The sequence below is a fragment of the Chelonoidis abingdonii genome, chromosome 2 (genome assembly GCF_003597395.2).
Source record: "Chelonoidis abingdonii isolate Lonesome George chromosome 2, CheloAbing_2.0, whole genome shotgun sequence".
NCBI lineage: Eukaryota > Metazoa > Chordata > Testudines > Testudinidae > Chelonoidis > Chelonoidis abingdonii.
Window position 1 is genome coordinate 249,588,679 of NC_133770.1, and position 24,240 is coordinate 249,612,918.

Genomic DNA, 24,240 nt, shown 5'->3' on the forward strand with positions numbered 1-24,240 from the left:
AGGCTGGCCCCTGGCTTGGGGCAGAGCTATCGCCTCCATGGTCCCGCACGGGGTCAGCTGCCTGAAGAGGCAGCCGGGGAGGGGGTCACTCTAGGCAGCCACCTCGCCCGACGCGCATGCGCAGAGAGGGTCCAAAGGGCTCAGAGGGGGCGGAATCTCCGGTGACACCTGGCCCAGGTGTGTGGAGTGTCACATGGCCCCGCCGCCTCCCTGCCCGGCAGCTTCCGCCTCCTCCCAGCGCTGCTCAGGTCGGTCAGTCGGGAAATGCCCGGGCCGCTGGCGGCTCGCTGAGCGACCTCAGGGGCTGCAGCGCCGAGCCCGGACCGCCACTGCCCCCACCCCCACCCCCGCCACCATGAGTAAGATCGGCAAGTTGTTCAAGGGCGGCGGCCCCGGGCGCCCCAAGGGGCGCGCGGGCCCCACGCCCCAGGAGGCCTTAGCCCGGCTGCGGGAGACCGAGGAGATGCTCACCAAGAAGCAGGAGTATCTGGAGACCAGGATCCAGAGGGAGCTGGCCGCGGCCAAGCAGCACGGCACCAGGAACAAGCGAGGTGAGCCCGGCCCCTGCCCTACACACAGAGCCACCGCCCGGCACTGGCCAGCCCGCGAGGAGAGCCCGCCCCTACGGGGGGCCTGCAAAAGCTGCCGCTGTGCACCTGGTGGGAGCTGTACGGCAGGTGCTGGGAAGTTGGCGGTGAGGGGAAACGCAGCGAGCTGCTATTCCCGGGCCGGGGCTGCTTCCTGGCATTGGTGGGCTTTGTAGGGCAGTGCGATGCAGAGCGATCACTGGCTTTCAGTGTAAATGTCTGCTAGACATGCTATGTACAATACAGATGTAGCTTTCCATTCAAACAAGCTGACAACACCAGAAGCAGATGAGTTTGGGTGTAGTTCTCTCTCTTTTGGATTGTGTGTATATAGGGCAGCACAGAGACAGGTTCATTTTAGTTTATCCATCAACATGACATTTTAAATGTTTAATATCCTGCAGTTTAAATACTTACTTCCATGTAGAGACCAACTATGTATCAATCTTCATTGTATTCCTTTTTCTATGCCATATTTTGGTACAGAGGAGAAAAAAAAGACAAGATGGAAGGTCTTGTAGGAGAGTATTGGGCTCATGCTAGAATCTAATCTATTTTTAAACCTGCACCTACATGATGTTTGATTTCTTTTATGACTTCCTATAGAGCCTCTCCAGCTAAACAGTAACAATTGTTGGGTGCGTGCAGTCAGAGGAGGTGTGTTTTCATGTTTGTACACTAGTGCTGTACAAGAAAAGCTTTGTGTAATCAATGCTTTTCAGTTTAATTTAATTAATGTGAGTATGGAACAGATTATCTTGCCCTTAAATAACTTATTAACTATGGGCCAGATTGTGATGCCCTTATGAATATTGAATAGTACTTTGCACCCTACGTTCTGTTGACATCAGTGGGACGTACTTGTGGTGCAAAGGATTGCTCAACATAAATAAGAGCAGCACAGTCTGGCCTTAGGGAGATGAAATAAAGCACCAACCATGCAGCAGAAAAATAGTAGCCTCCATTGCTGAAATACCTGAGAATCTCCCAACTATTTACAGATTTATTCTTACAACACTACGGGGAGGTTGGGGAAACATTTACAGATGTGTAAAAATGGATTAAATGATAGTAAGTCTATGGTAGAACTGGGAAATGACCCCACATTTCTCTACACAGAGCCTTAATCACCATCTTCGTTTAGCTGTGGGAAGAAATCAGCATTGTGGCACCGGGATAGTATGGGCTTGATCCTGCTCCTATTGAAATCAGTGAAAAAAATCCTATTACTTTCTGAGAGTGCAGGAGTAGGCCTTCTGTTGCCTTGATAAATACCTGAATTTCAAAAGCAGGGAAATCTGAGCACCCTTAGCAATAAGTTGACTAGAGTTGCAACAAGCTGTTTTTTCAGAAATTTTAGCCCCTTTAAACTCCAGTGGTTTAGCTTAGAAGTCTACTTTTAACAGCTCAGTGATGGGATTTTTAACTGTTTGAGCCAACTATGGTGCTGAAATTATAAAGTAATCTTCAGTACAGGACCACTGCCTTGAAACAGCTTCCCGCTTCCCCAAATATCGTGAGAGGCAATGTTGTATGTGGTGTTGTTGTAGCTGTGTTGATCCCAGGATATTAGAGGAACAAGATGGGTGAGGTAATATCTTTTATTGGAACAACTTCTGTTGGTGAGAGAGACAAGCTTTTGGATTTGACAAGATCTTTTTAGATCTGAAATTTAATATACCACTAAAATTGTGCTATGATAGTAGGCAGTCTCAGTGGTGGGTTTTCCCTGTTACTTGATCTTTCTACTGATGAATAATTTAAAGGCTAATGCCATGTAATTTAAATATATAGGAGGATACTTTGGCAAAGTCTCACAGAAGGCTGCTTATTAAGGGTAGTCTGCTGTGCTTTAGTTTTAACTGTACTTTTCTCTCTCTCTCTTATCAGGAGTTAAAGATTTTAATTAAAAATGACTACTAGGTAGATTACTCACTTTCCTGTGGTTCTTATACAGTTAAGTCAACACAGTAGAACCTTACACAAATGACTGAGGCACTGTAAATCAGTGGTTCTCAATCTTTCCAGACTACTGTATCCCTTTCAGGAGTCTGATTTGTCTTTTGTATCGCAAATTTCACCTCACTTAAACTATTTGCTTACAAAATCAGATCTAAAAATACGAAAATGTCACAGCACACTATTACTGAAAAATTGCTTACTTTCTCATTTTGTCTGTTTTTAGTTTGTACTGACTTAGCTAGTGTTTTTTATGCAGTCTGTTGTAAACCCAGGCTAGTATTTAGATGAGTTGATGCACCCTCTGGAAGACCTCTGTGTATCCCTAGGCCGGGGTGGCAGATTTGTATAATTTTTAGTGGTGCCCAGAACAGGCCCAAGTCCTGTCCCCCAGCCTAAGGCTTTGGGAGGGAGTTTGGGGAGGACTCAGGGAGGGTATTTGAGGATGGGGTGTGGGCTCTGGACTGGGGTTGGGGGTACAGGGGCTGGGCTCTGGGAAGGAATTGAGGTGCAGGCTCTGGGCTGTGGTAGAGGGTTGGGCTCCAGGAGCAGGTGCAGGGGACGGGCAATGGGAGGGAGTTTGGGTGCAGGGTCTGGGCTGTGGCATGGGGTTGGGGTTTGGGAGAGGGGTGCAGCACTTTCCTTGGGCAGCTCCTGGAAGTGACCCACATTCCCCTCTGGCAGCAGCTCGTAGGGGGATGCTGAAGGGGTCTCCACGCGCTGCTGCCTGTGGGCACTGTCCCTGCAGCTCCCACTGGCAGCAGCTTGGGGTGGGGACAGTACACGGAGACACCCCTTGGGGCCACAGGGACACGCTGGAAGCGAAGCCGGGTAGGCAGGAAGCTGCCTTAGCCCCATTGTGGTGGTGGGGGCCACGGGCCCTTTTAAATTGTCTGGGAATGGCAGCTGGGGCCGGGGGGGTGCTCCGGGGGAGGCACGCAAGGGTGGCAGGCGGGACCAGGAGAGAGACCTGGCTCTGAACTTTGGTGGAGCTGGACCATTGTGCTCTCATATTTTTGGAGCATGGGCACCACAGGCCCATAGAACTCGACACCTCTGCCCCCAAGGGTACACGTACCCCTGGTTGAGAACCACAGCGGTAAATGACTGAATTTTGCAGATTAGCTAGTGAACAAATAGTACACTTGTTTTTTTATTATCTCCCAGAATATATCCCTTTCATTTGTTTCAAGCATTGTATGTTTTAATTATCACTGATATTTAATAACATACTAGTCAATATACTATGGTATATTTTGCAAAATATTTAGTTGAAAGAACGAAAGAGAATACCTAATTAATCTTGTTACATGAACTGGAACTATAAGAAACTGAGTTAGTACAAGTTGGATTTTACTTTGCTTAGCTGGAGTTAATACTTCAGGGGGGAGTGAGCATTGGGGACAATTTCATTTGTAATCGCATGATCTGAGAAGCTTTATGTACCTAAAATAGGAGTGTCTGAGACAGTAGTAGGATGTACACTGCAGAATTTTGGACATCCCATACAGAATGCATGCTGGCTAAATAGGAATGACCTCATTAGATTCCAGGTGTGTGAGTCTGAGCTTAGCTACACTAACATTAGTGAGGTCCTATTCAGGCCCCAGTTCTTCATGAGCTCAAAGGATTCCTGAGAAGACTGCATAACATCAGCCAGCCCAAGAAATGTGACTTAAGAACTATAATAAAATAGCTATGCAAATAGAAAGATATTACAATCTGTCATCTTCCTTACTGATAATTGTTGAGAATACAACTAATTCCTGCATCTTAGTCTGAAAGTAGCTACAAATGTAATCATACTTGACTTCCACCTTTCCACATTAATATCTCATTGCAGCTACACTAACTTTAGGGGTTTTCTCTCCGGCCAAGATACAAGTGCAATTTTTTTGGAATTCTTTCTGTGTTGGTGCTTTCGTTACAAACTTTGTTTCCTTCCACAACAGCTTTGCAATCTCTCTGTGCACCATATACAATCACCTGTTGGTACTGAATTTCTTTGTAGACACATTGTGCCACATCCTCGGTTAGCTCCATTGACTTGAGTCAATTTGCACTACAGCTATTGACCCCTGCTGTGGTCTGAACTTTATTTGTTTTGTTTTCAGCACTCAGAGAACCAAAGAAATTGAAAGGATAGAAAGTGATCTAAAATATAATTTTAGAAATTGAATAGGTTTGAGAGAGGGGAGGAAGGTGAAATTATTGGAAAGATGCAAACTCCATGTCAATTACCATTGCATTCTCTTCTATGTCAGCAGTTCAAACCCAGCCACAGGTCAGGAGTGGCCAAAAGTGGTTACTACTTGATGGTGATGTGCTTGCCCACATGAATGCATTGGTGTTTTGTGGAGTGGTTTCCACATCACAAAAACCACCATCCGCCTACAATATCAGCAGAGAAACCAAGGACTGAATGAGTATTTAGATTGAAACAACCTTCTCATGGCTAGAGGTGATACCTCCAGTTCAGAGTTGAGATCCATTGGGGAGGTAGGCTGGGGAAGTTTCCAAAGCTGCGGCCTGGGGTGCATTTATTTAATTAGATTGTGGTCTCAATCTGGCACCTTCCGTGAACACTAAGAATTGACCAAAAAGAAATTGAACAAGTGAAAAGGGAATAATCTTCTTTTGTGACCAGGAACAAAGTTTAGCTAGAACATCAAAAGTCATACAACAGATTAGTGATGACACACCCTAGGTAGAGGCATGGGATAATAACAGTCTTAGAACATTACTATTAGAGCCTGCCGCTAATGTGGTGTTGATGCATTTGGGCATGCCTGGTGTTCTGGCATTCCTTGTAAATGACATAGTTGTCATAAGGTTACTGACGCTGAACAATGATGCAACAGTTTCATGTTACCACAAAACAAGTCCATAATTCCAATAGCAGGGAGGATGTCAGATGAGGATTGAAGTGGATTGACAGAGCTGTGTGGGGAAACTTCCCCAGCAGCCTTACTATACTATGTTACAGCCAGCATTCCTAGTCCTTTTTCTTATTTTCTTTTTTTTAAGAAGAATCAGGCACGGAATTGACATGTGCTATTTGTAACAAATACACACAATCTTCTCCCACAAGTTTTTAAGAATTATGGTCCTGATCCTGATGTGATTTACACAGGTGTCATTCCATTGGCTTCTTAAGTTACTCCTTATTCGCACCAGTGTGAGATAGCTAAATTAATCAGTACTCTTACAGAACAGATCTTGTGGGAGGCACAGGTTGCTCACCGCCTAACATACCTCTTAATTTGAGAGGCCTAAGGATAGACAGATTTGTGCCAAATACCTAGTCTGATGAAGTGAGAAATTTTCTGAAATATTTTTATGAAGTCTCTGTATGCCTCAGTTTCCCTCGTTTGTTGCACTGCTACTTACTAGGGGCAAAAGATTTAACAAAAAAAAGTTTTGACATCTTCATAATGAAGTGTGTTTAGTTTTTTGGTTCAAAACAACTTGGTTTCAGAGTTTTAATTTTCTTAAACAACGATCATTTAAAAATGGTTGAAGTCAAAGCAGTGTTTTGATTTTTGTTATAACAGAACATTTCATTTGACCAGAAAGTTATATATATTTTTCCATTGTGCTGGAAATGTTGAAAAAAATTATTTTTGGTTTGATCCAAAATCTTCCTTTTTTTTCTTCTGCAATTACCCATGAACTGGAAAATCCATTATTCACGCAGCTGTAGATAACAGCATTTCTCTATCTCACAAGGGTGCTGTGAAGATAAATGCAATCAAGACTGCAAAGTGCTCTGAGAGTGCGGTAATGGAGACCCTCTAAGTAGTATAGCTGGACAGGCCAAGTGATTCCTCACACCTCAGGAGATACTCTGCTGAGCCACACTCAGGCTGAAGCATAGTGCACCTGATTTTGAGAGCTTCTGAGCCCTGGTAACTGCCATTCACTTCACTGGGAGCTGCAGGTACTCAGAACTTCTGAGGAGCAGACTAGTGTTAACACACTGAGGAGTCCTTGTGGCACCTTAAAGACTAACAAATTATTTGGGCATAAGCTTTCGTGGGCTAAAACCCACTTCATCAGATGCATGGAGTGAAAAATACAGTAGGCAGTATATGTATACAGCACAGGAAGAGATGGGAGTTGCCTTACCAAGTGGTGGGTTGGTGCTAATGAGACCAATTCAATTAAGATGGACATCAGCCATTTCCAACAGTTGAGAAGAAGGTGTGAGCATCAGCAGAGGGAAAATTTACTTTTTGTAGTGACCCATCCACTCAGTCTGACATCAAGAATTGAACACTCAAAAAACAGTAGGAGAGCACTTCAGTCTCCCTGGACACTCAGACTTAAGTGGCAATTCAACAACAAAAAACTTCAAAAACAGACTTCAGTGACAAACAGCAGAATTGGAATTAATTTAGAAACTGGACACCATCAAATTAGGCCTGAATAAAGATGGGGAGCGTATAGGTCACTACAAAAAGTAATTTTCCCTCTGCTGATACTCACCCCCTCTTGCCAACTGTTGGAAATGGCCATCCACCTTGATTGCATTGGCCTTGTTAGCACTACAAAAGTAATTTTCCCTTTCTTGGTATTCACCCCTTGTCAACTGTTGAGAATAGGCCACTTCCACCTTAATTGAATTGGCCTCATTAGCACTACCCCCCACACTTTGTAAAGCAACTCCCATCTTTTCATGTGCTGTATATATATACTGCTTACTGTATTTTTCACTGCATGCATCTGGGGTTTTAGCCCACAAAAGCTTATGTCTAAATAATTCGTTAGTCTCTAAGGTGTCACAAGGACTCCTTGTTGTTCTTGCTGATACAGACTAACACGGCTACCACTCTGAAACTAGTGTTAATGTAAGAGCTTGCTGTTTCCTGAAGAAAACCGTTCTGTTTCTGGTTAAATTGGTGTTACACATTTCCTCAGATTATACTCTGAGTCTTCCTGCCTGACTCTATTCTTTTTCCAAAATCTTTGGAATAGTGAACATCCTTTTTCAGTCTCATTCTGTGAAGTAAGTTTATCTCCTCTGCTCACTTTCTTTGCTTTTTGATGTCATTTTATTCATTTATTCCTTTATAGCTGGGTTGGTTATTATACAGTACCATTTCTGAGAAGAATTTCAATACAATTCTGTCATCTACTTGTAACACAGTTACAGATGTTTAAGGAGTCATATGTCTCTGCAGTAAGAAAAAAAAGCCCTAAATCAATTGAACGTTATATCTGAGATTTAGATTCTATGAAATTTAGAAATTCAAATCTGAGATTCACAGGGAAGCTTTAACTCCCTTGCCTCTATGTATTGCGATACTGCCTCTTATGTACATGATCACGAAATACTAGGCAATGTGATAACTAGTAAATGTGGCATTCAGTTCACAAATATGGGTTAATCAAGTGAGGGCATGGGAATGTTGTATATGTGATGGGTTGGATCACAGAAACCCCCTTGGGGCAGGGCCGGCGCTTCCATTTAGGTGACCTAGGCGGTCGCCTAGGGTGTCAGGATTTGGGGGGGGGCGGCATTTTGCCACCGTCGGTGGAAATTCGGCAGCAGGAGGTCCTTCCATGCTCCGGGTCTTCGACAGCAATTCTGCGGCGGGTCCTTCACTTGTTCCGGGACCCACCGCTGAAGTGCCCCGAAAACGCGGAGCGCGGAAGGACCCCCCCCGCCGCTAAATTGCCGCCGACCAGGAGCGTGGAAGGACCCCCGCCTAGGCGCCAAAAACCCTGGCGCCGCTCCTGCCTTGGGGCTGCCAACTGATGTGCCAAGACTACTGCTGCCCCTGCTTTTCCTACTAGCCTGGGACTCCAGAGCCCTGCCTGGCTGTGCCAGACATGCTTGCCGGCCATAAACACAGACCCAGGTCTGAACCACATCCCACAAACTGCAAACTTAATTGAAAGCAGCTTAAGAAGTGTTCCTGTCTTTAACACTCAGATGCCCAACTCCCAATGGGGTCCAAACCCCAAATAAATCCATTTTACCCTTTTTAAAGCTTAAAGGTAAGCTCAAATTGTTTGCCTTCTATAACACTGATAGAGAGAGATGCACAGCTGTTTGCCACCCCCTCAAGTATTAATATATACTGTGGGTTAATTAATAAGTAAAAAGTGATTTTATTAAATACAGAAAGTAGGATTTAAGTGGTTCCAAGTAATAGCAAACAGAACAAAGTGAATTACCAAATAAAATAAAACAAAAACATGCAAGTCTATGCCTAATACAGTAAGAAAACGGAATACAGATAAAACCTCACCCTCAGCGGTGTTCCAGTAAGCTTCCTTTTACAGACTAGTCTCTTTCTAGTCTGGGTCCAGCAATCACTCACACCCCCTGTGGTTACTGTCTTTTGTTTCAGTTTCTTCCAGGCATCCTTTGGAGGTGGAGCAGCTATTTCTTGAGCCACTGAAGGCAAAATGGAGGGGTCTCCCATGGGCTCTCTCTTGTGGGTGGAGACTTCCCTCCTCTCTCCTATGCGAAGTCCAGCTCCAAGATGGAGTTTGAGTCACATGGGCAAGTCACATGTCCATGCATGACTCAGTTTTTACAGGCAGCAGCCATTGCCCACATGCTGTCTTGAATGCCTCCAGGAAGACTCTCTTATGTTGATTGGAGCTTTCCAAGATCCATTGTTCGTTAAGTGTTTCTTGATTGGACACTTAATTTGCACACTCCTTTCTCAAGAAGCTGACCAAATGCTTTACTAAGGCTATTTAAAATCAGACAAGTATATAACCAATATTCATAACTTTGAATACAACAATGACACATGCATACAAATAGGATGAATTTATTCAGTAGATCATAACCTTTACATGTGTTACATGGCATATGTAGAATAAAATGTTCTTATGTCATATATACATTCATAAGCATATTTCCATAAAGCCTTATGGGGTGCGCTGTCACTATCTCTTGGGTAATGTGGAAGAGGTGAATAAATTGATTTGTTACAAAGTGATGTATTCGGTAAGTGCATTGTGGAAAAGCTAAATTCAGTGAGTTAATAAAGATGGCATGTTACATTTATAAAAGCAAGCAGCTAAATATGTGAAAATAAAGAATTCTCTCTCTTGCGGCTTCTACTTGGAAGGAGTTCACCTCCAACTTCAACCCAGAACCTTCTGGATTTCAAAAATTGCTGCTCTGCATATACTGCTAATCCGTAGTGTGTATGAACAGTCACTAATACTAGGGTGATTAGATATCCCATTTTTAAAGGGACAGTCCCATATTTAAGCCCTCCTGCGGGTGTCCTGACTTTCTTAAAAATGGGCATATGATCCCATATTTTCTGTCTCTGTCCCCCTTTCAGTACTGGTGGGTCCTGCTCCTGGCTGGATCCCTGCTTGCCAGCCGCCTGCCCACCAGCGGTGAGTGGGGGCAGTGGGGTCAGGTGGCCAATGATGGGGGTGGGTGTGCAAGGCTGGTGGTGGCACAAAGATGCAAGGTGTCACACTCCCAGCACTGTATGGAGAGCTAGCCCCTGATCGAAGTGCTCAGTTCACCAACAGCTTGGCGAGCAGACTCTCTCTTTCCCCCACTGCCTCTGGCTGGGTCAGTGCCCTGGAAAAGCCCAAGACTCTCTGGCCTGGGGTGCTGGCCAGGAAGAGCCAAGCCCTGCATGTGCCAAGGTCCCACACAGCGCTAGCATGGGGAAATCTCTCTGCCCCTCAGCTAAGTTCTGGAGTGGCAGGGGGGCGGGAAGCGATTTCCAGCCTGTTCATGCTCTGAACCTGCAGGCTTCAGAACAGCCCCTCAAACAGGGGCTTAGCACCCTCTTCTCCCCAGCCTGGATCTTGCTCCCAGGGAGCACAGGGCTGTTCTGGCCCCTAGGCGCCCTCCCCTGCTCCATGCTCGGATGCCGCCTGCCACCTCTGTGCCCCTGCAGATCACCGGAGTTGTAAGTTGCAGCCCCTTGAGGTCCCCTTTGCCTCCCTACTTCCCAGACATGTTCAGCTTTTTTGAAATTCCTCCCAGACAGGGATTTGAGAACCAAAAAGCTGGCCACGTGCGGGGAAAATGCGGACATACAGTAATCCTAAGAACCGGTTCTAAACCGGCTTCTAAATTTAACAACTGGTTCATGCGAACTGGTTCCACCTCACCACTGAACATGAGTAATTTTATCAAGTGTCTCATATTCAGCATGGGGAAATATAGACACCCTAACACCATTTTTAAGTTCCACAGCTCAAAAATGCCTTTTTTGTCCTATTAATTTATATTCCCTCACAGACATTTCTCCCAAATTCATATGTACTTTTCTGCCACATGGCACCATAAAATAAAATTATATAGTGAAAAATCTTTTATCCAGAGCAGTTGAAAGCTGTCTGTTATGCAGGAGGTTAGAATACCCTTCTGGCCTTAAAACTGTTAATCCATGATTAAATAGCCCCTAAAAAGGGTTGAGTGAGTGATTTTGAAGCAGGAGAGCAGAACTGCTTTGCACTTTGGGAGCAGAGGGCACTAAAACAGCATGAAAAATGCATGCAAATATGTGTGTTGGAGGGAAGATTCAGAGTGAAGCTGAAATAGTATGTACATAGGTATGGAAATTTTGGTTCCATCTGTCAAAGGTTTTTTTAATATAATGTCAGCTGAGACACATTATCCCAATTCAGTACATTTGTAGGCACTGGACCAGCCTAGCAAGAGTGGGTGGATCTTGAATTTAAACATTCCAATTTTGGGTACATTTGAATGGGGGGATGTTGTAACTACAATTTCCTCCTCCCAAAACATTTTGCTGGAGGCATTGCAAGATATTTTGTATTACAAAATCTACCTAAACACTTGTTCTCGTACAGCTGATAAGGCACAGTGCAAGGCATTCATCAGTAAAACAGTACATTTCAGTGCGCTGCTACACATGGTGACTGTTCTGCACCTATGTAAGGGGCCTGGCTTCATCTGTAGGCGTAGGTGCCACAGTATCTAGATTCAGCATTATCTCAGACAAGCAGTCTGAATGAAGCATAATAGATAAAGTCTATGACGACTGAAAAGATTAAGATCAGAAAGGACCATTATGATCATCTAGTCTGACCACCTGCACAACGCAGGCCATGGAATCTCACCCATCCACTCCCACAACAAACCCTTAACCTATGTCTGAGCCACTGAAATCTTCAAATCATGGTTTAAAGACTTCAAGGTGCAGAGAATCCTCCAGCAAGTGACCTGTGCCCCACACTGCAGAGAAAGGTGAAAAAACTTCAGGGCCTCTGCCAATCTGCCCTGGAGGAAAATTCCTTCTGGACCCCAAATATGGGGATCAGTCAGGCATTTGATGGCTAGTTATCACTCCAGTGATGTGCAGTGTTACAGTCAGCTTCTAGTCCTGCAGCAGCTTCAAAAATGAGATATGAGCGAGAAGGAAGGAAGAGCGTGACAGAGTACAGGAGTACCACTTGGTCCATAATATACAAGGAGTTAACTCCATCTTTTTCCTGGCACAAGTGCCTATGAGGAAGGGCTGTGTAGGGCTGCTGGTTGTTCCTCAACCCAGGCAGGACTAACACCACGCCCAAGACCCTTTCCCTGAGCAACACAGGCTGCAGGTGCCTCACTCTGCACCTCTCTCTGCTCCAGGGCCAGTCTCAGGAGACAACCTCCCTCCAGCAGATCTCCCTTCAACTGAACTCTCTCAGCCCTTTATAGCAGTGGTCCCCAACCTTTTTCATCTGACAGGCGCCAGACAACAAGCCATGGAGGACTGTGGCCGCGGACAAGCATCTGCCAAAATACGGCAATGTCAATAGGTGTCGCTGCTTGTCGGTGGTATTTAAGCAGTGTCATCCAGAGGCATCAAGTGTCTTGATGTTTTTGGTCTTTTGGCCTTGAGATGAAAACCTTGTCTGTGTCTCTGGGACCCTGAAGTAAAAATATTATCTATGTTATTTCTGCTGAGTCGCAAAGATAGTAGGGAGTGGCTGAACCTTGCTGGTGGTCTTGATGTAAGGGTCAGGGATTGGCCCCTACAACATTTTTTTGACAAACAAATCCATCAAAAGCATATTGAGCCCCAAAGAAATCTGACTCCACCCTCCCAGCTAACTGACCTATTTGGCTAGGTGACTCCGAATTTCTATTGCTCCTGCCACTTTCAAGGAGCAGCACTTCCAAGGAATGTGACCTTCAAGGAGCAGCACTGACAGACACCATCAATGATGTGATAGTTTCTTTCTCCATCTTCTTTGGTTTTCCTGTTTTCCAGCCTCCTTTTCCTTCCTTCTCCTATTTTTTCCTTTCCATTTTGTTTTCCAGCCCCTCTCTGATGCTCCTCCTTTTCCTCCCATCTTGTCCTACTTTATGCTTCAACATGGTGAAACTCAGGGCCACCTGCAGTGAAGGAAGAAGCTGCCTCTGGACTCCAGGCAATGCTGCTTCTCTCTGATGCACAAGAGTTGCTCACCTATTTCCCCAGAGTGAATTCATGCAATTCCAGAGCAGGCAGGCAAGCCACTGAGCAGTGCATTTTATGGAGTAGGTCCTGTTTTCCCTTTGTTTATGTGCCAGCGCTTATAGATAACAGCTTAAAATAAGGCAAGAGAATGTGAATTCTTAACTCAGTGTCTCCTAAATTATACTTTGTTCCATTTACACTGTTCACTGTCACTGAATCTCGTATGTGCATTTCAGTCTGAAAAAAGACAGTTAACTGTGTCCATTCTGATTACACAATAGCTGCATTACAAGCCCTGAAGAGAAAAAAGAGGTACGAGAAACAGTTGAGCCAAATTGATGGGACTCTCTCCACCATCGAGTTCCAGCGGGAAGCATTGGAAAATTCCCACACCAACACAGAAGTGTTCAAGAATATGGGCTATGCTGCACAAGCAATGAAAAAAGTGCATGAAAATATGTAAGTGCATTCTGTCCACTTCCACAGCAGGGGTTCAGGCTGTAAAACTCGCTCTCTGACTGTGTGGATTAAATGTTTTAGTTTCACTGAGACACCTGGTTCTGATTTTGTTTTTGTTAATGTTTCGGAGCACTTCCAATAATGGAATGTTATATTTAGAAGAAAAATAACTTGTCTCAACAGCAAAGCTCAAAGGTTTCCCTACCATCCTATGAAGTGCACAGGGATGTTATTATTAGGTCTGAATTGCCTTTGGGAGGTGCTGAGGGCAGAGAGAGCAACAGCAGAATAGCACTTAGTGGAGCAATATGGAGTCTTCTCTCCGAAGTCTCTAAATGGCTGTGGAATTCAGGTTTTTAAAGGTATTCTAATTCGACCCCAGTTTAGCAAAACTACTCGTGCTTCAAGCCTGTTGAAGTAAAATCAGTTCTGTTCAATATGGGGTCTTTTACTCCCCCCTCTCCCCCCACTGTAGTGCATTAAGGGACAGGACTAACATCTGTGATGTTTGACTTGTCAACTTCTCACATGCTTAAAGATCAGCATGGTCGTAGTACCTTGCTGAATGGGTGCCTTAAATTGGAGACTTTCTGTAGTCAGAGTTTTTATTAGTAAAAGGACCAGAACCTTTTCAGATTACGTTTTCCTAAGGCAGATGTGGTCAAAGAATGTGTATTTTAAAAACAGTTTAAATACTATTTCTCTAGGGACCTAGACAAAATTGATTCTTTGATGGACGATATCACTGAACAGCAAGCAGTTGCCCAGGAGATCTCAGAAGCTATTTCAAACCGAGTTGGGTTTGGTGATGAGTTTGATGAGGTTAGTATTGCAATGAAGTCAAGGATAAAAGATGTACCTGTCTAATACAGTGATGATTTTATGGTGTGGTGATTTGTTTTTAGCCTTTTCCCCCATGCAAGTTGTGACTATAAAATTGCTTGGATACATTTAATCATATTTATAAAATGTATTTAGATATTTTTAAAAGACGTTTTGATCTCAAACTCGCTCTCCATGTTCTTACCTTGTATGTGTGGACATAACTGAAATGTGTGATTTGCAGTGTTCAAGATAGACACTCAGTCAAGTGTGTGTCTATCTTGAGCACTGCACGTCAGTATCCGTATGACACATTGCACTGTGTGCAACTCTAAACACTCAAGGCCAGACTTTGAAAGGTATTTAGGTGCCGAAAGATGCAGACATGCACCTTGTAGGATTTTCAAAAGTGCCTGACAGGGTTACATGCCAGACTTTCTAACTGACTCCAATGGGAGTTAGGCACATAACCTGTTCTAGCGCTTTTGAAAATCCCAGTAGGCATCTGTTTGCATCTTTAGGCACCTAACCTTTTGAAAATCTAGACCTTAGGGCTTTATCTAATGCCCGTTGAAGTCAGTAGGAGGCCTCCTGTTGACTTTGGGCACTTAATTAGGCCCTTAACTATTCTTAAACCAAGTTTTTTCTCAAATGTGAAAAATACTAATTCTCACTGCGGGCCTAAGGATCTGATCCCGTGAAATGATAAGCATTGGAATCAATGGAAGGCAGCAACTGATTCTTGAAAGCACTCAGCACCTCTTGGAATCAGGCTCAAAGTCCATGGCAAGTTGGAAGATTTTTATATATTGATTTTGAAATGATGATTACTAAGAATTGTTTAAACAGTGTCCAAAGCAGTAAAAATAACTAATCACCTTTTCCACCTGAGCTGAAAACAAGCATACAGTGTTCCAGTCCTGCAGATAGATATATAAATAATATCTATATATCAAAAGATTTTAATGTGTGCTTGAAAAAATACCCTTCCTTTGTGGGGTTTTTTTTTTTTGCCTAGGTCCTCAATATTAGCCTTTTGGTGACTTGTTAAAGAACAATAGGTTTCTTTATTTTGTTTTGTTTCCTCCATTGACTTCTGCTAAGTGAAAAGGCAGGCAATGTAATCGGTCTTCTTTAGAAACCTTTAAACCATAACTGGATGTCTCTCTAAAAGATATGTTGTAGCTCAAACAGATGTTATGGTCTTGATGCAGAAATTATGAGGGGAAGTTCTGTGGCCTGTATTATCCAGGAGATCAGATTAAATGATCGTCGTAATCCTTTCTGGTCTTAATTAGAGCCTGTTCAGGATGTTTTGACAAAACAGTCCATCAAAATGTCCATTGGCAAAACTTTTCACAGAAGAAGGGTCAGTTTTGAGAAATTTTCTGTTTCTAAATTTTTTTTCAAATGACTTTTCATTTTGAAATTTACACTAATTTGTATTATATAACACACCACTGGGTTTTCCCAACCTCTTTGTCACCATTGAACTAACAGTTTTAATTTATCAGGTGAGGTATTTCTGGTAGAGATGGATAAGTATTAATGCAGTTATACAAGACACTGATAAGACCTCAGTGGAGAACTGTGTACAATTCTGGTCACCCATGTTCAAGAAAGATGAATTCAAACTGACAGGTGCAGAGAAGAAATACTAGGATAATCAGGGGAATAGAGAACCTATCTTCTGAGAAGAGACTGAGTGTGTATACACTATAAAACAAATAAAAACTCTTGCAGCAGCAAAGCTCAGAGTCCAGGTTAACTGACTCAGGTTTGCAGTATGGGGCTAAACACAGTAGTGTAGACATTCCTTTTTGGTTTCAGAACCCAGGCTGCAGCCTGCTATTTTTAGCCCCTGCAAGCCAGAGTTAGTTGATCCAGGTTTGTAGACTCACCATTTTTTGTTTTTGCAGTATAGACAAACCCTAAAAAAGCAGGTCTCATTTAGCCTAGCAAAACCAAGGCTGAGAGAGGATATTACAACCCTCATAAATACATCAGGGGATAAATGCCAGGGAAGGAGAAGAGCTAGTTAAGCTAAAGGACAATGTTGGCACAAGGACAAATGGATCTAAATAGGTCATGAATAAATTTGGGCTGGAAACTAGAAGGTAGTTTCTAACCATCAAGAGGTGAGTGGTTCTGGAACACCCGTCCAATAGGAGTTGTGGGGATAAACAACCTACCTGGTTTTAAGATGGTGCTTGACATATTTATGAAATGGATTATATGACGGAGCTGCCTGAGATAGCTGGAGACTGGACATGATGACCCAAGAGATCCCTTCCTGTCCTATGTTCCTACTGGTTCTTTGTTTAGTGATTGTGGTTTAGGATGCCCTTGATGTTAACTGAACACACTGCTTGAAATATAACTTTGCAAATGATGTCTTGCTTGCATTCAGGATGAGTTGATGGCAGAATTGGAGGAATTGGAGCAAGAAGAACTGAATAAGAAAATGACGGATGTCAGATTGCCAAGTGTCCCATCCACATTGCTGCCTTCCCGCCCTGGTAAGCTGCCTGCCATTTTAAGTTTCCTGTAATTAAGCCATGTCCTGAGAGAGAAGGGGGAGAGAGTGAAAGCTCAAATGAAGCATTTAACTCAGCTTTAACTTTTAATGTAGACTTCTTATCCATTTGTTGGGCCTGCTCACATGAAGTAATGGTAGAATGACCAGATGTCCCGATATTTCCTTGTTTGTCCCGCATCCTGACTGATGTTTGGTCGGGATGTGAATTGTCCCGATATTTTGCACTCCGGCGCACAGGCGGAGGGGACTTGTGCCCCCAACTCAGCCCCGGCCCCACTCCGACTCCACCTCCTCCCTGCCCCATTGGATCCCTCCCCAAATCCCTGCCCTGGCCTTGCCTCTTCCCCAAGCACGCTGCATTCCTCCTCCTCCCTCCCAGCTTGCACGAATCAGCTGTATGGCGGCTGCTCAGCCCACCAATTTTTCCCATGCTCCAGCAGCTCTTTTTTCGCTCCACCACTGGCAACCCCTCACCCCGTGTCCTGATATTTCATGGATCTCATCTGGTCACCTTAAGTAATGGGGGTGTTTTGTTTGGTTCATGGAAACATTTAGGACCAAGTTCTCTGCAGGTGTAAATAGATGCATGTCCATTGGCATTTGTTTGGTCTTTAACATAGGTGTGGCGGTATTTTCCAGTGAATCATATAGGTAGGTAACCCAGAAATGGGAATTTATTTTTCCCCTTTCTGGCAAAGCAGCTATTTGTTTCTTTTGAAATAGGAGGCTGACCTGGGTTCAGAACATTTCAGTAACACAGCTCCTTCTCCTTAGCATGACAATGGATTGAAATTTGCCACGGATATTGTATTTACCAGCGAATGAAATGAAAGTTCATATAAATTTAGAGACTTAGCTTCAGTTCCTTTCCTTACGGGCCACGCTTGCTTCCTGAACCATCTCATTCAGAAATTAAGCAGTAGCTAATAACCAGGCACACAGCCCTTTTTCTAGAGTCATTCTGAACCATTTACTCTGAGTTAACATTTATCCACTGATTTTGTTTTTTCCACCTTGTTCCAGTGTTTAGAGCTCAAAATACCTCCCGTTGAAGTCAGGGAGTTGAATCGGACCCATAATATCCAGGGCTGTAAGTGAGCTACTGGTGAGAGCATAATGGCTGTGCATTTAGTCTGCCTACTCCCTGGGCTACCATATTTAGCTCACTATTTGATAAATTGCTTGGAGATACCTCTAGGCTGACTAGCGTTACACAAATCCTGCTGTCAGTGAATAAAATGGCTCTGTTACTTGAGTCACTGATTACTGTTAATCTCTCACTGTAGCATCCTCCAGGAAGAAAGTGGAAGATGAAGATGATATGAAGCAGCTGGCGGCTTGGGCTTCGTAACATCAGACTGCAGTGTTTAGAACAACAGGTTTCTTACGATACAGGTGTAAAGAGTTGCAATAATGTTTTATATGCTTAACAAGTCGGGCCCAATTTGATCACTTGTTTTACTTTGATCTTTAAAAAATGACTTAACTTTGATACTATTTTTAAATGTTTTGTTTTTTTAAAGAGATTTTCAGGACTTGGCCAGTCTTGTATCATTTTTACAAGGAAGAATCCAGTGGAATTTTTATTAAATAGAGCTTTTACTGGGTGGAGCCTTACTACAGAGTATTTTTGTGAGACACTAAGGCCCCTATGTACACACGTGACCAAATTCACTGCTGGAGTGAATGTTTGAAATGTAGTAAAGTCACAAAGGCTTACAAGCAGTGGTCAGTTTGGCTCAGAGTATTTGAAAGCTAGTGGAACAGCTTCCGTAAGCTGCTCCGAGCACATGGACCTAATGGGGCTGCATATGGGCACAGAGATCACCCACCGAGAGCATCTTGCAGTATCAGGGTCCCAAATTGTAAGCTCCTTGGAGGAGAATCTTCTATGACAGGCTTTGGGGGGGTTGGTTTTGTTTTTTTCCCTGTAAATCACCATATACACCTCTATAATTAGTTATAATCAAGGTTTAAAATCAGTTCAGGGTCATTCAGTGAAAATGGTTTGGCTCTCAAGTGTAACTAGGGGAAAACTAGAGTGTAGAATTAGTTTTAATCTAGGTCCCTGCCAGTTTAAAACTGATTCAGTTAACTCTGTTAAAGACCAAGAGGAGATGTGGCCTAACTACTGCTTATATGCCTCCCAACTTAACTTTTCTAGGAGGAGTCATAACTTCATATTACAGATTGTTAAAGGTTGTCATAATGGGACTTGTAATACTGTGATTTCAAAATAACATCGGTTTCCAAGCATTCAGTTCCTGTACTGAGACTTGAATGGAAATTGTATCGAAGTGTTAATATTTGAAATTTCTTTTAACTTCTTTCTTTCACTTCTTTGAATGTGAATGATTTAGATGTGATGTTCATGTACAGTGTTGCACAACTGATTATTTTTAGTCTAATGGTACAAATGTTATTTTGAGTGCTGAAATACTGTGTATGCAGAGAAATCAGAACAAGCAAAGTAAATGAGACCTTCTGACTTAATAACCCACTGCTGTCCGCAGTGAAATACTGAAACACTTACGTGGGGGAGGTGGGGGGGTCTCTAGAGTACTGGAAATCAAAGTAATACTGATCTGGGTTTCTAGTTTTAAAAATTATAATTGATAATCAGGCCAGCCAGGAAACAGTGGACAACGGGGGTTCTTTATCCTTGTAGCAGCAGCAGATTAACCACTTAAGATTCTGTGCCAAGCACTTTGGCCTCACACCAGCAAATGACTTCAGTCACCCATTCTTCTGTACTTAATGTTAAGCATGTGCTTATGTGTGTGCTCCTGGATGAAGGCCAGAGTGCTCAACAGCTTGCTGGACTGAGCCCTGTTAATGGAATGGAGCGGATTCCGAAGTTACAAATAAGACTGGCTGGATTCTCCTCTTACACTAGTTCTGTACTAGTGTAACTTCACTGGACTTACTTTTGGTCTATGTAGGTATGAATGGAGAATTAGGTCTGTGTGCAAAGCTAAGCAGCTAAGCCTACACTAAAGGGAAAAGTCAATCTAAGCGATGCAATTTGAGTTACGTGAATAGTGTATTCAAATCAACATAGCTTAGATCTACTTCCTGCGGGGCCCACGCTACACGATATCAATGAGAGACGCTCTCACGTTGACTCCCCTTGCTCTTCCTGATCAGGTGGAGAACAGGAGTCAACGGGAAAGCGATTGGTGGATAGCCGATGCATTGATTGCCACAGCGTCCATCCTCCGGTAAGTGTAGACAAGCTCTTAGAGAAAACCAGGTGCACGTGCAACTCTGTTGCAGAGCTAGGAGGCACCAGAAAGAATCTCTTTCTGGAGCAAGAAAAAGAAAGCTGGAACTTTGTAGGTCTCTATTTTAAAACAATGTATTTTATATTTTAAAACATAGTCTTTTAAATTTATTATGGAAACTAATACAGTAACAATGTAATTCAATTCTATTGCATTCTAAAATGCAAGACAAGATACCGATGAGAAGCTGCTGGGACTAGGGGGTTTATTAAAATAACTAATAGTCTGAGTTAAGATCTGTTTTCTATGCACTTGGTGAGAGTCACATTTTCAAGGTTAAGCAAGCTTATATGTGTCAATGTACCTAAGTTATGGATAAATTGGGCAACAGTGATGGACTGCTTAGGCGCATAACTGGCCATGTGTTTGCACAGATCTGATCACTGCACACACCTCTGGCATTTCTATACATAAGTTAGGTAATGCCAATATGTTTACATGCTTAGTTTGGAAAGACTGGCCCATAACATCTGTTTTTTCTCAAGTTAATAGTTTTCCAGTACTTAGCACTTAACCTGTTCAAAGTGCTTGACTAACACTAATTAAATACAATGTACGTTTGATTGTACCTTTTAGAAGTAACCAGAGATATTTGTATTGCTATTTAATTTCTCTTGAAATAAAGACATGGTCCCTGCACTGGAAAGCTTTCTCTGTGTCTAGTTGTGTACAGCACTCATTTCTATCGGATCCAAGCCTCCCGTAAGTATCTAGATATTAACAACCAGCGACTTTTTGATCACTGCAGGCAGGGAGTCAGTGTCCTTGTGACACAATGAAAAGGCTCCCCCTCCCCCCCAATGCACTGTAGTTCTCAAACTCCAGAAATCCCCAGCATACCTTCAAAGACTATAGGGACTGTTATGCTTCTAAACTCCTGCTGGTAAGATATGCCCAAGTTAATGGAGAATACTCTTACAGCAAGTCCTTGTGCTTCAATACTAAACAAATACCATCTTGACACAGAGGAGAGGACATATATGCAAAAAGAAAGACGCAGTTTTCAATTGGATCTGAATTTGCACATGAAGACTAGCTCCTCAGAGGTAACTATAGCTCCAATTATTTCAGTAGTGGCATAGTAACTCCTCACTTAAAGTCACATTTTTCAGGAACTACAACATTAAGTGAAACGAATCCATTTTCCCCATAAAAAATGAATGTAAATGAGGGGGTTAGATTCCAGGGAAACTTTTTTTTGCCAGATAAAAAGCATTATGTACATTTTAAACAAGCAATTTAATACTATGCTGTGGAGAGTAGTGTGCACGTGCTGTGTGTTTACAAACATACTGTACATACAGTACAGTACTATAGTTGGGAGGTGCCCCCGCCTTACCCTACACAGGCACAGCCCACTAGCACTGGAGATGAGGCAGGCAAGGAGGCTGAAGGTGCTGTAGGCTCGGAGAAGCATATTGCGCAACAGCGGCAGCAGCTTCCCCTACTCTGCGAACACCAGGGGCTGGAGGGGGCTCAACCCTCAGCCTCCCCCCTCCCCTCCTTCTCCCCCAGTCCCCATTCTTGACCTGCCTCTTCTCCCCCACTTTACTTCCCACACTGCATCGTTGCTCCTCTCTCCCCTCCCTTCTAAATACCGCAAGCCAGCTGATTGCCCTAGACAGGAGGGAGGAGCGAGGACTTGGCACGCAGGCTTTCCCTCCCTCCCTCCGTTCTGAACAGTATTTCCTTTAGGAACTTTTTTTAAAACTTGGCTTTTACATTTTAATCTGAATATTTTCAAAAAGGAAATAATTGTTGTAAAAATAATTAAATGTTAAGTTTGTGCTGTTTGTGTAAATTAAAAAAATAAATATGTTGATGTCTTAATTGCTCTATAGAAGTTTTTGCTTATCTTATGGTACCTAACCTATCCTCCTTACACTTTAATTCTGTTATCTGGGCTGGGCAAACTTTTGGTGTTTAAGGGTTCAAGTCTTGTGAACAATTTTGGGAGTGTCTGGGGCGGGTCTCCCAAAACTAGTTTTGAATTGAAAAGTTTTTCCGAAAGCGATTCAGTTAAATTATATATTTAGTTAAACTGATGCGTGGGCTACATTCCTAGGGACGTGGACCTTCTACCCTGCAGAGAAAATTCTGCTGAATTAGAATGAGTTCCTATAAAGCCATACTCTCCTTTCCTGGAGTTTTAAGGAAGACATGCAGAGGTGTCCTTTTGTTTAATTGGGATTTGTGCCCCCCCCCCTTTTTTATGACTGCTTAAGAAAGCCTGAAAGAGATGGATAGATGCATGTTTTCTCTCTTTCTGAAGTTGCTAGAGGTTGCCTCCAAAATATGTATTATTTGCCTTTCAGATCTCACTTGTCAAAGCCACAAAGATGACCCTTCTCCAAAATGTTCATTAGACATTTGAGTTAAATAGGAGTCAACACAAACATGAAAGTTTTAAACAATCCATTTTAGAATCACATAAGGGAGGATATCAAGTTGGATAGTTTAGATGATGTGATGCCTGAAAACACCCTTGGCTGCCTTGGAAGAATTAAAGATTACTCAAAACATCTTAAATTTGTCTTTTCTTCACTTTGCAATTCTAATGCTTTTTTAATATAGCTGTGTTAATTTCCCAAGCCTGGTGTGTAGGTGTATACTGTGCATATTTTTAATGAGATTTTTCCCTCTCTCTCTCTCTCCTTTTCTCACTTCCCTCCCACAGTCTCTCCTAAACAAAGCTCATACTTGCTAATATTTGAGTTGAGCTTTTGAAGTCGCGTTACTTGAGTGGGTTCAAAATGAGACAAACCCAAGTCTGCCCGTTCCTCTCTCTCAGTCAGTACTGTAATCCAGTACTGCTGAGGGCAGAGTTTTCTTAGGAGTGGGTCTGCTCAGCTGGAATGTGTTCTCCATGGCAATCTTCTTTCTGAGCCTTACCCACTTAATGAAATCCTGGATTCCCAGCTCACTCATAAAGCTGCAAGCAGCTGGGGAGCGTGTTTAGTCTCTTTCACCAAGAACTTGAATCTCTCAAGTCCTAATACCATAGTGATAGTACCAAGTAAATACTTGGATAGTACCAAGTAAATACCAAGTAAATGCTTGTGGTCAGGGCCGGTGCAACCATTTAGGTGACCTAGGCAGTCGCCTAGGGCGCTGGGAGTCGGGGGGTGCCATTTTCTTCAGCAGCGACCGCGGCGGCTGGATCTTTGGCCGCCCCGGTTGCCACCGGCAATTAGGCGGAGGGAGCTGGGGCAGGGGAGAGCGGGGAGGGTCACCTGCAACAAGGGGGGGGGCGGTATGCAGGGGAACTCCCCACCCCACCTCACCCCTGCCCCGCCTCCTCCCCGAGCACGCCATGGCCGCTTCACTTATCCCACCTCCCAGGCTTGTGGCACCTAAGCTGATGGCGCTGCAAGCCTGGGAGGCGGGAGAAGTGAAGCAGTCACTATGTGCTCGGGGAGGAAGCAGGGCAAGGGTGAGCTGCTTCACTTCTTCCGCCTCCTAGGCTTCCGGTGCCAATCAGCTTAGGCACCGCAAGCCTGGGAGGCGGGAGAAGTGAAGTAGCAATGGCGTGCTCAGGGTGCTCACGCGCAGAGCAGGGGTGAGCTGGGGTGGGGGCTGGGGAGCTGCCACAAGGGGGGCTGCCTCAGGGTGGAGGGTGGGGAGTTGCCGCGTGGGGGGTGTGTGTGCAAGGTGGCCGTTTCGCCTAGGGCACAAAACATCCTTGCACGGGCCCTGCTTGTGATAGGAATAAATTTACATGGAGCACACCTGCTATATGTGAAGAATGCATCAATTAACACCAGGGTTTAGGGCTGGGTAACAGAACAGCTAGGAAAAGTTGCTAGTTTCTAACACTCTTACTGATGGCTGCAACAATAAAAAAACAAAAGGTGCCCTGATAACACTATGCTCACAGACTCTAGGCACCAGGGGTAAAATTTGCAAAAGTGATTTAGACACTGAAGAGAAAAATCAATGGGACTTAAGCACTTCTGCTAATTTTATCCCTCCTTTTTAAAAGCCAGGGAACAGTTGGGAGGCTTTTTCTAAAGAGACCATTAATATTGCAAGCTTCATCTTAAATGCACACCAAATATTTTCTTAAATCAATTTCAATCGCAGCATGTTGCAGCTCACATACTTATTTGTTCACTCAGGTAGTTGTGAGCTGGTGGGAATGAAATTGGTTTAATTTCAGAAAATAATTGAGAGGTTAA

General features: G+C 43.6%; 1 protein-coding gene across 1 annotated transcript; it reads left to right on the forward strand.

The window, feature by feature from the left end:
* The first annotated feature begins 208 nt into the window (after positions 1-208).
* Positions 209-18,238, forward strand: CHMP4C (charged multivesicular body protein 4C). The gene is made up of 5 exons (XM_032787174.2): positions 209-551; positions 13,240-13,417; positions 14,125-14,239; positions 16,650-16,758; positions 18,065-18,238. Exons 1-5 carry the CDS (start codon positions 356-358, stop codon positions 18,127-18,129), a joined length of 663 nt encoding a protein of 220 aa, XP_032643065.1. The 5' UTR covers positions 209-355; the 3' UTR covers positions 18,130-18,238.
* The last annotated feature ends 6,002 nt before the right edge of the window (positions 18,239-24,240 follow it).

Bases quoted from the DNA above. Each gene is read 5' to 3' on its own strand.
- CHMP4C (XM_032787174.2), top strand. From the start codon at position 356: ATGAGTAAGATCGGCAAGTTGTTCAAGGGCGGCGGCCCCGGGCGCCCC. The intron at 13,418-14,124 runs GTAAGTGCATTC...CTATTTCTCTAG, and splicing joins AAAAAAGTGCATGAAAATAT to GGACCTAGACAAAATTGATT. The intron at 16,759-18,064 runs GTAAGCTGCCTG...CTCTCACTGTAG, and splicing joins ATTGCTGCCTTCCCGCCCTG to CATCCTCCAGGAAGAAAGTG.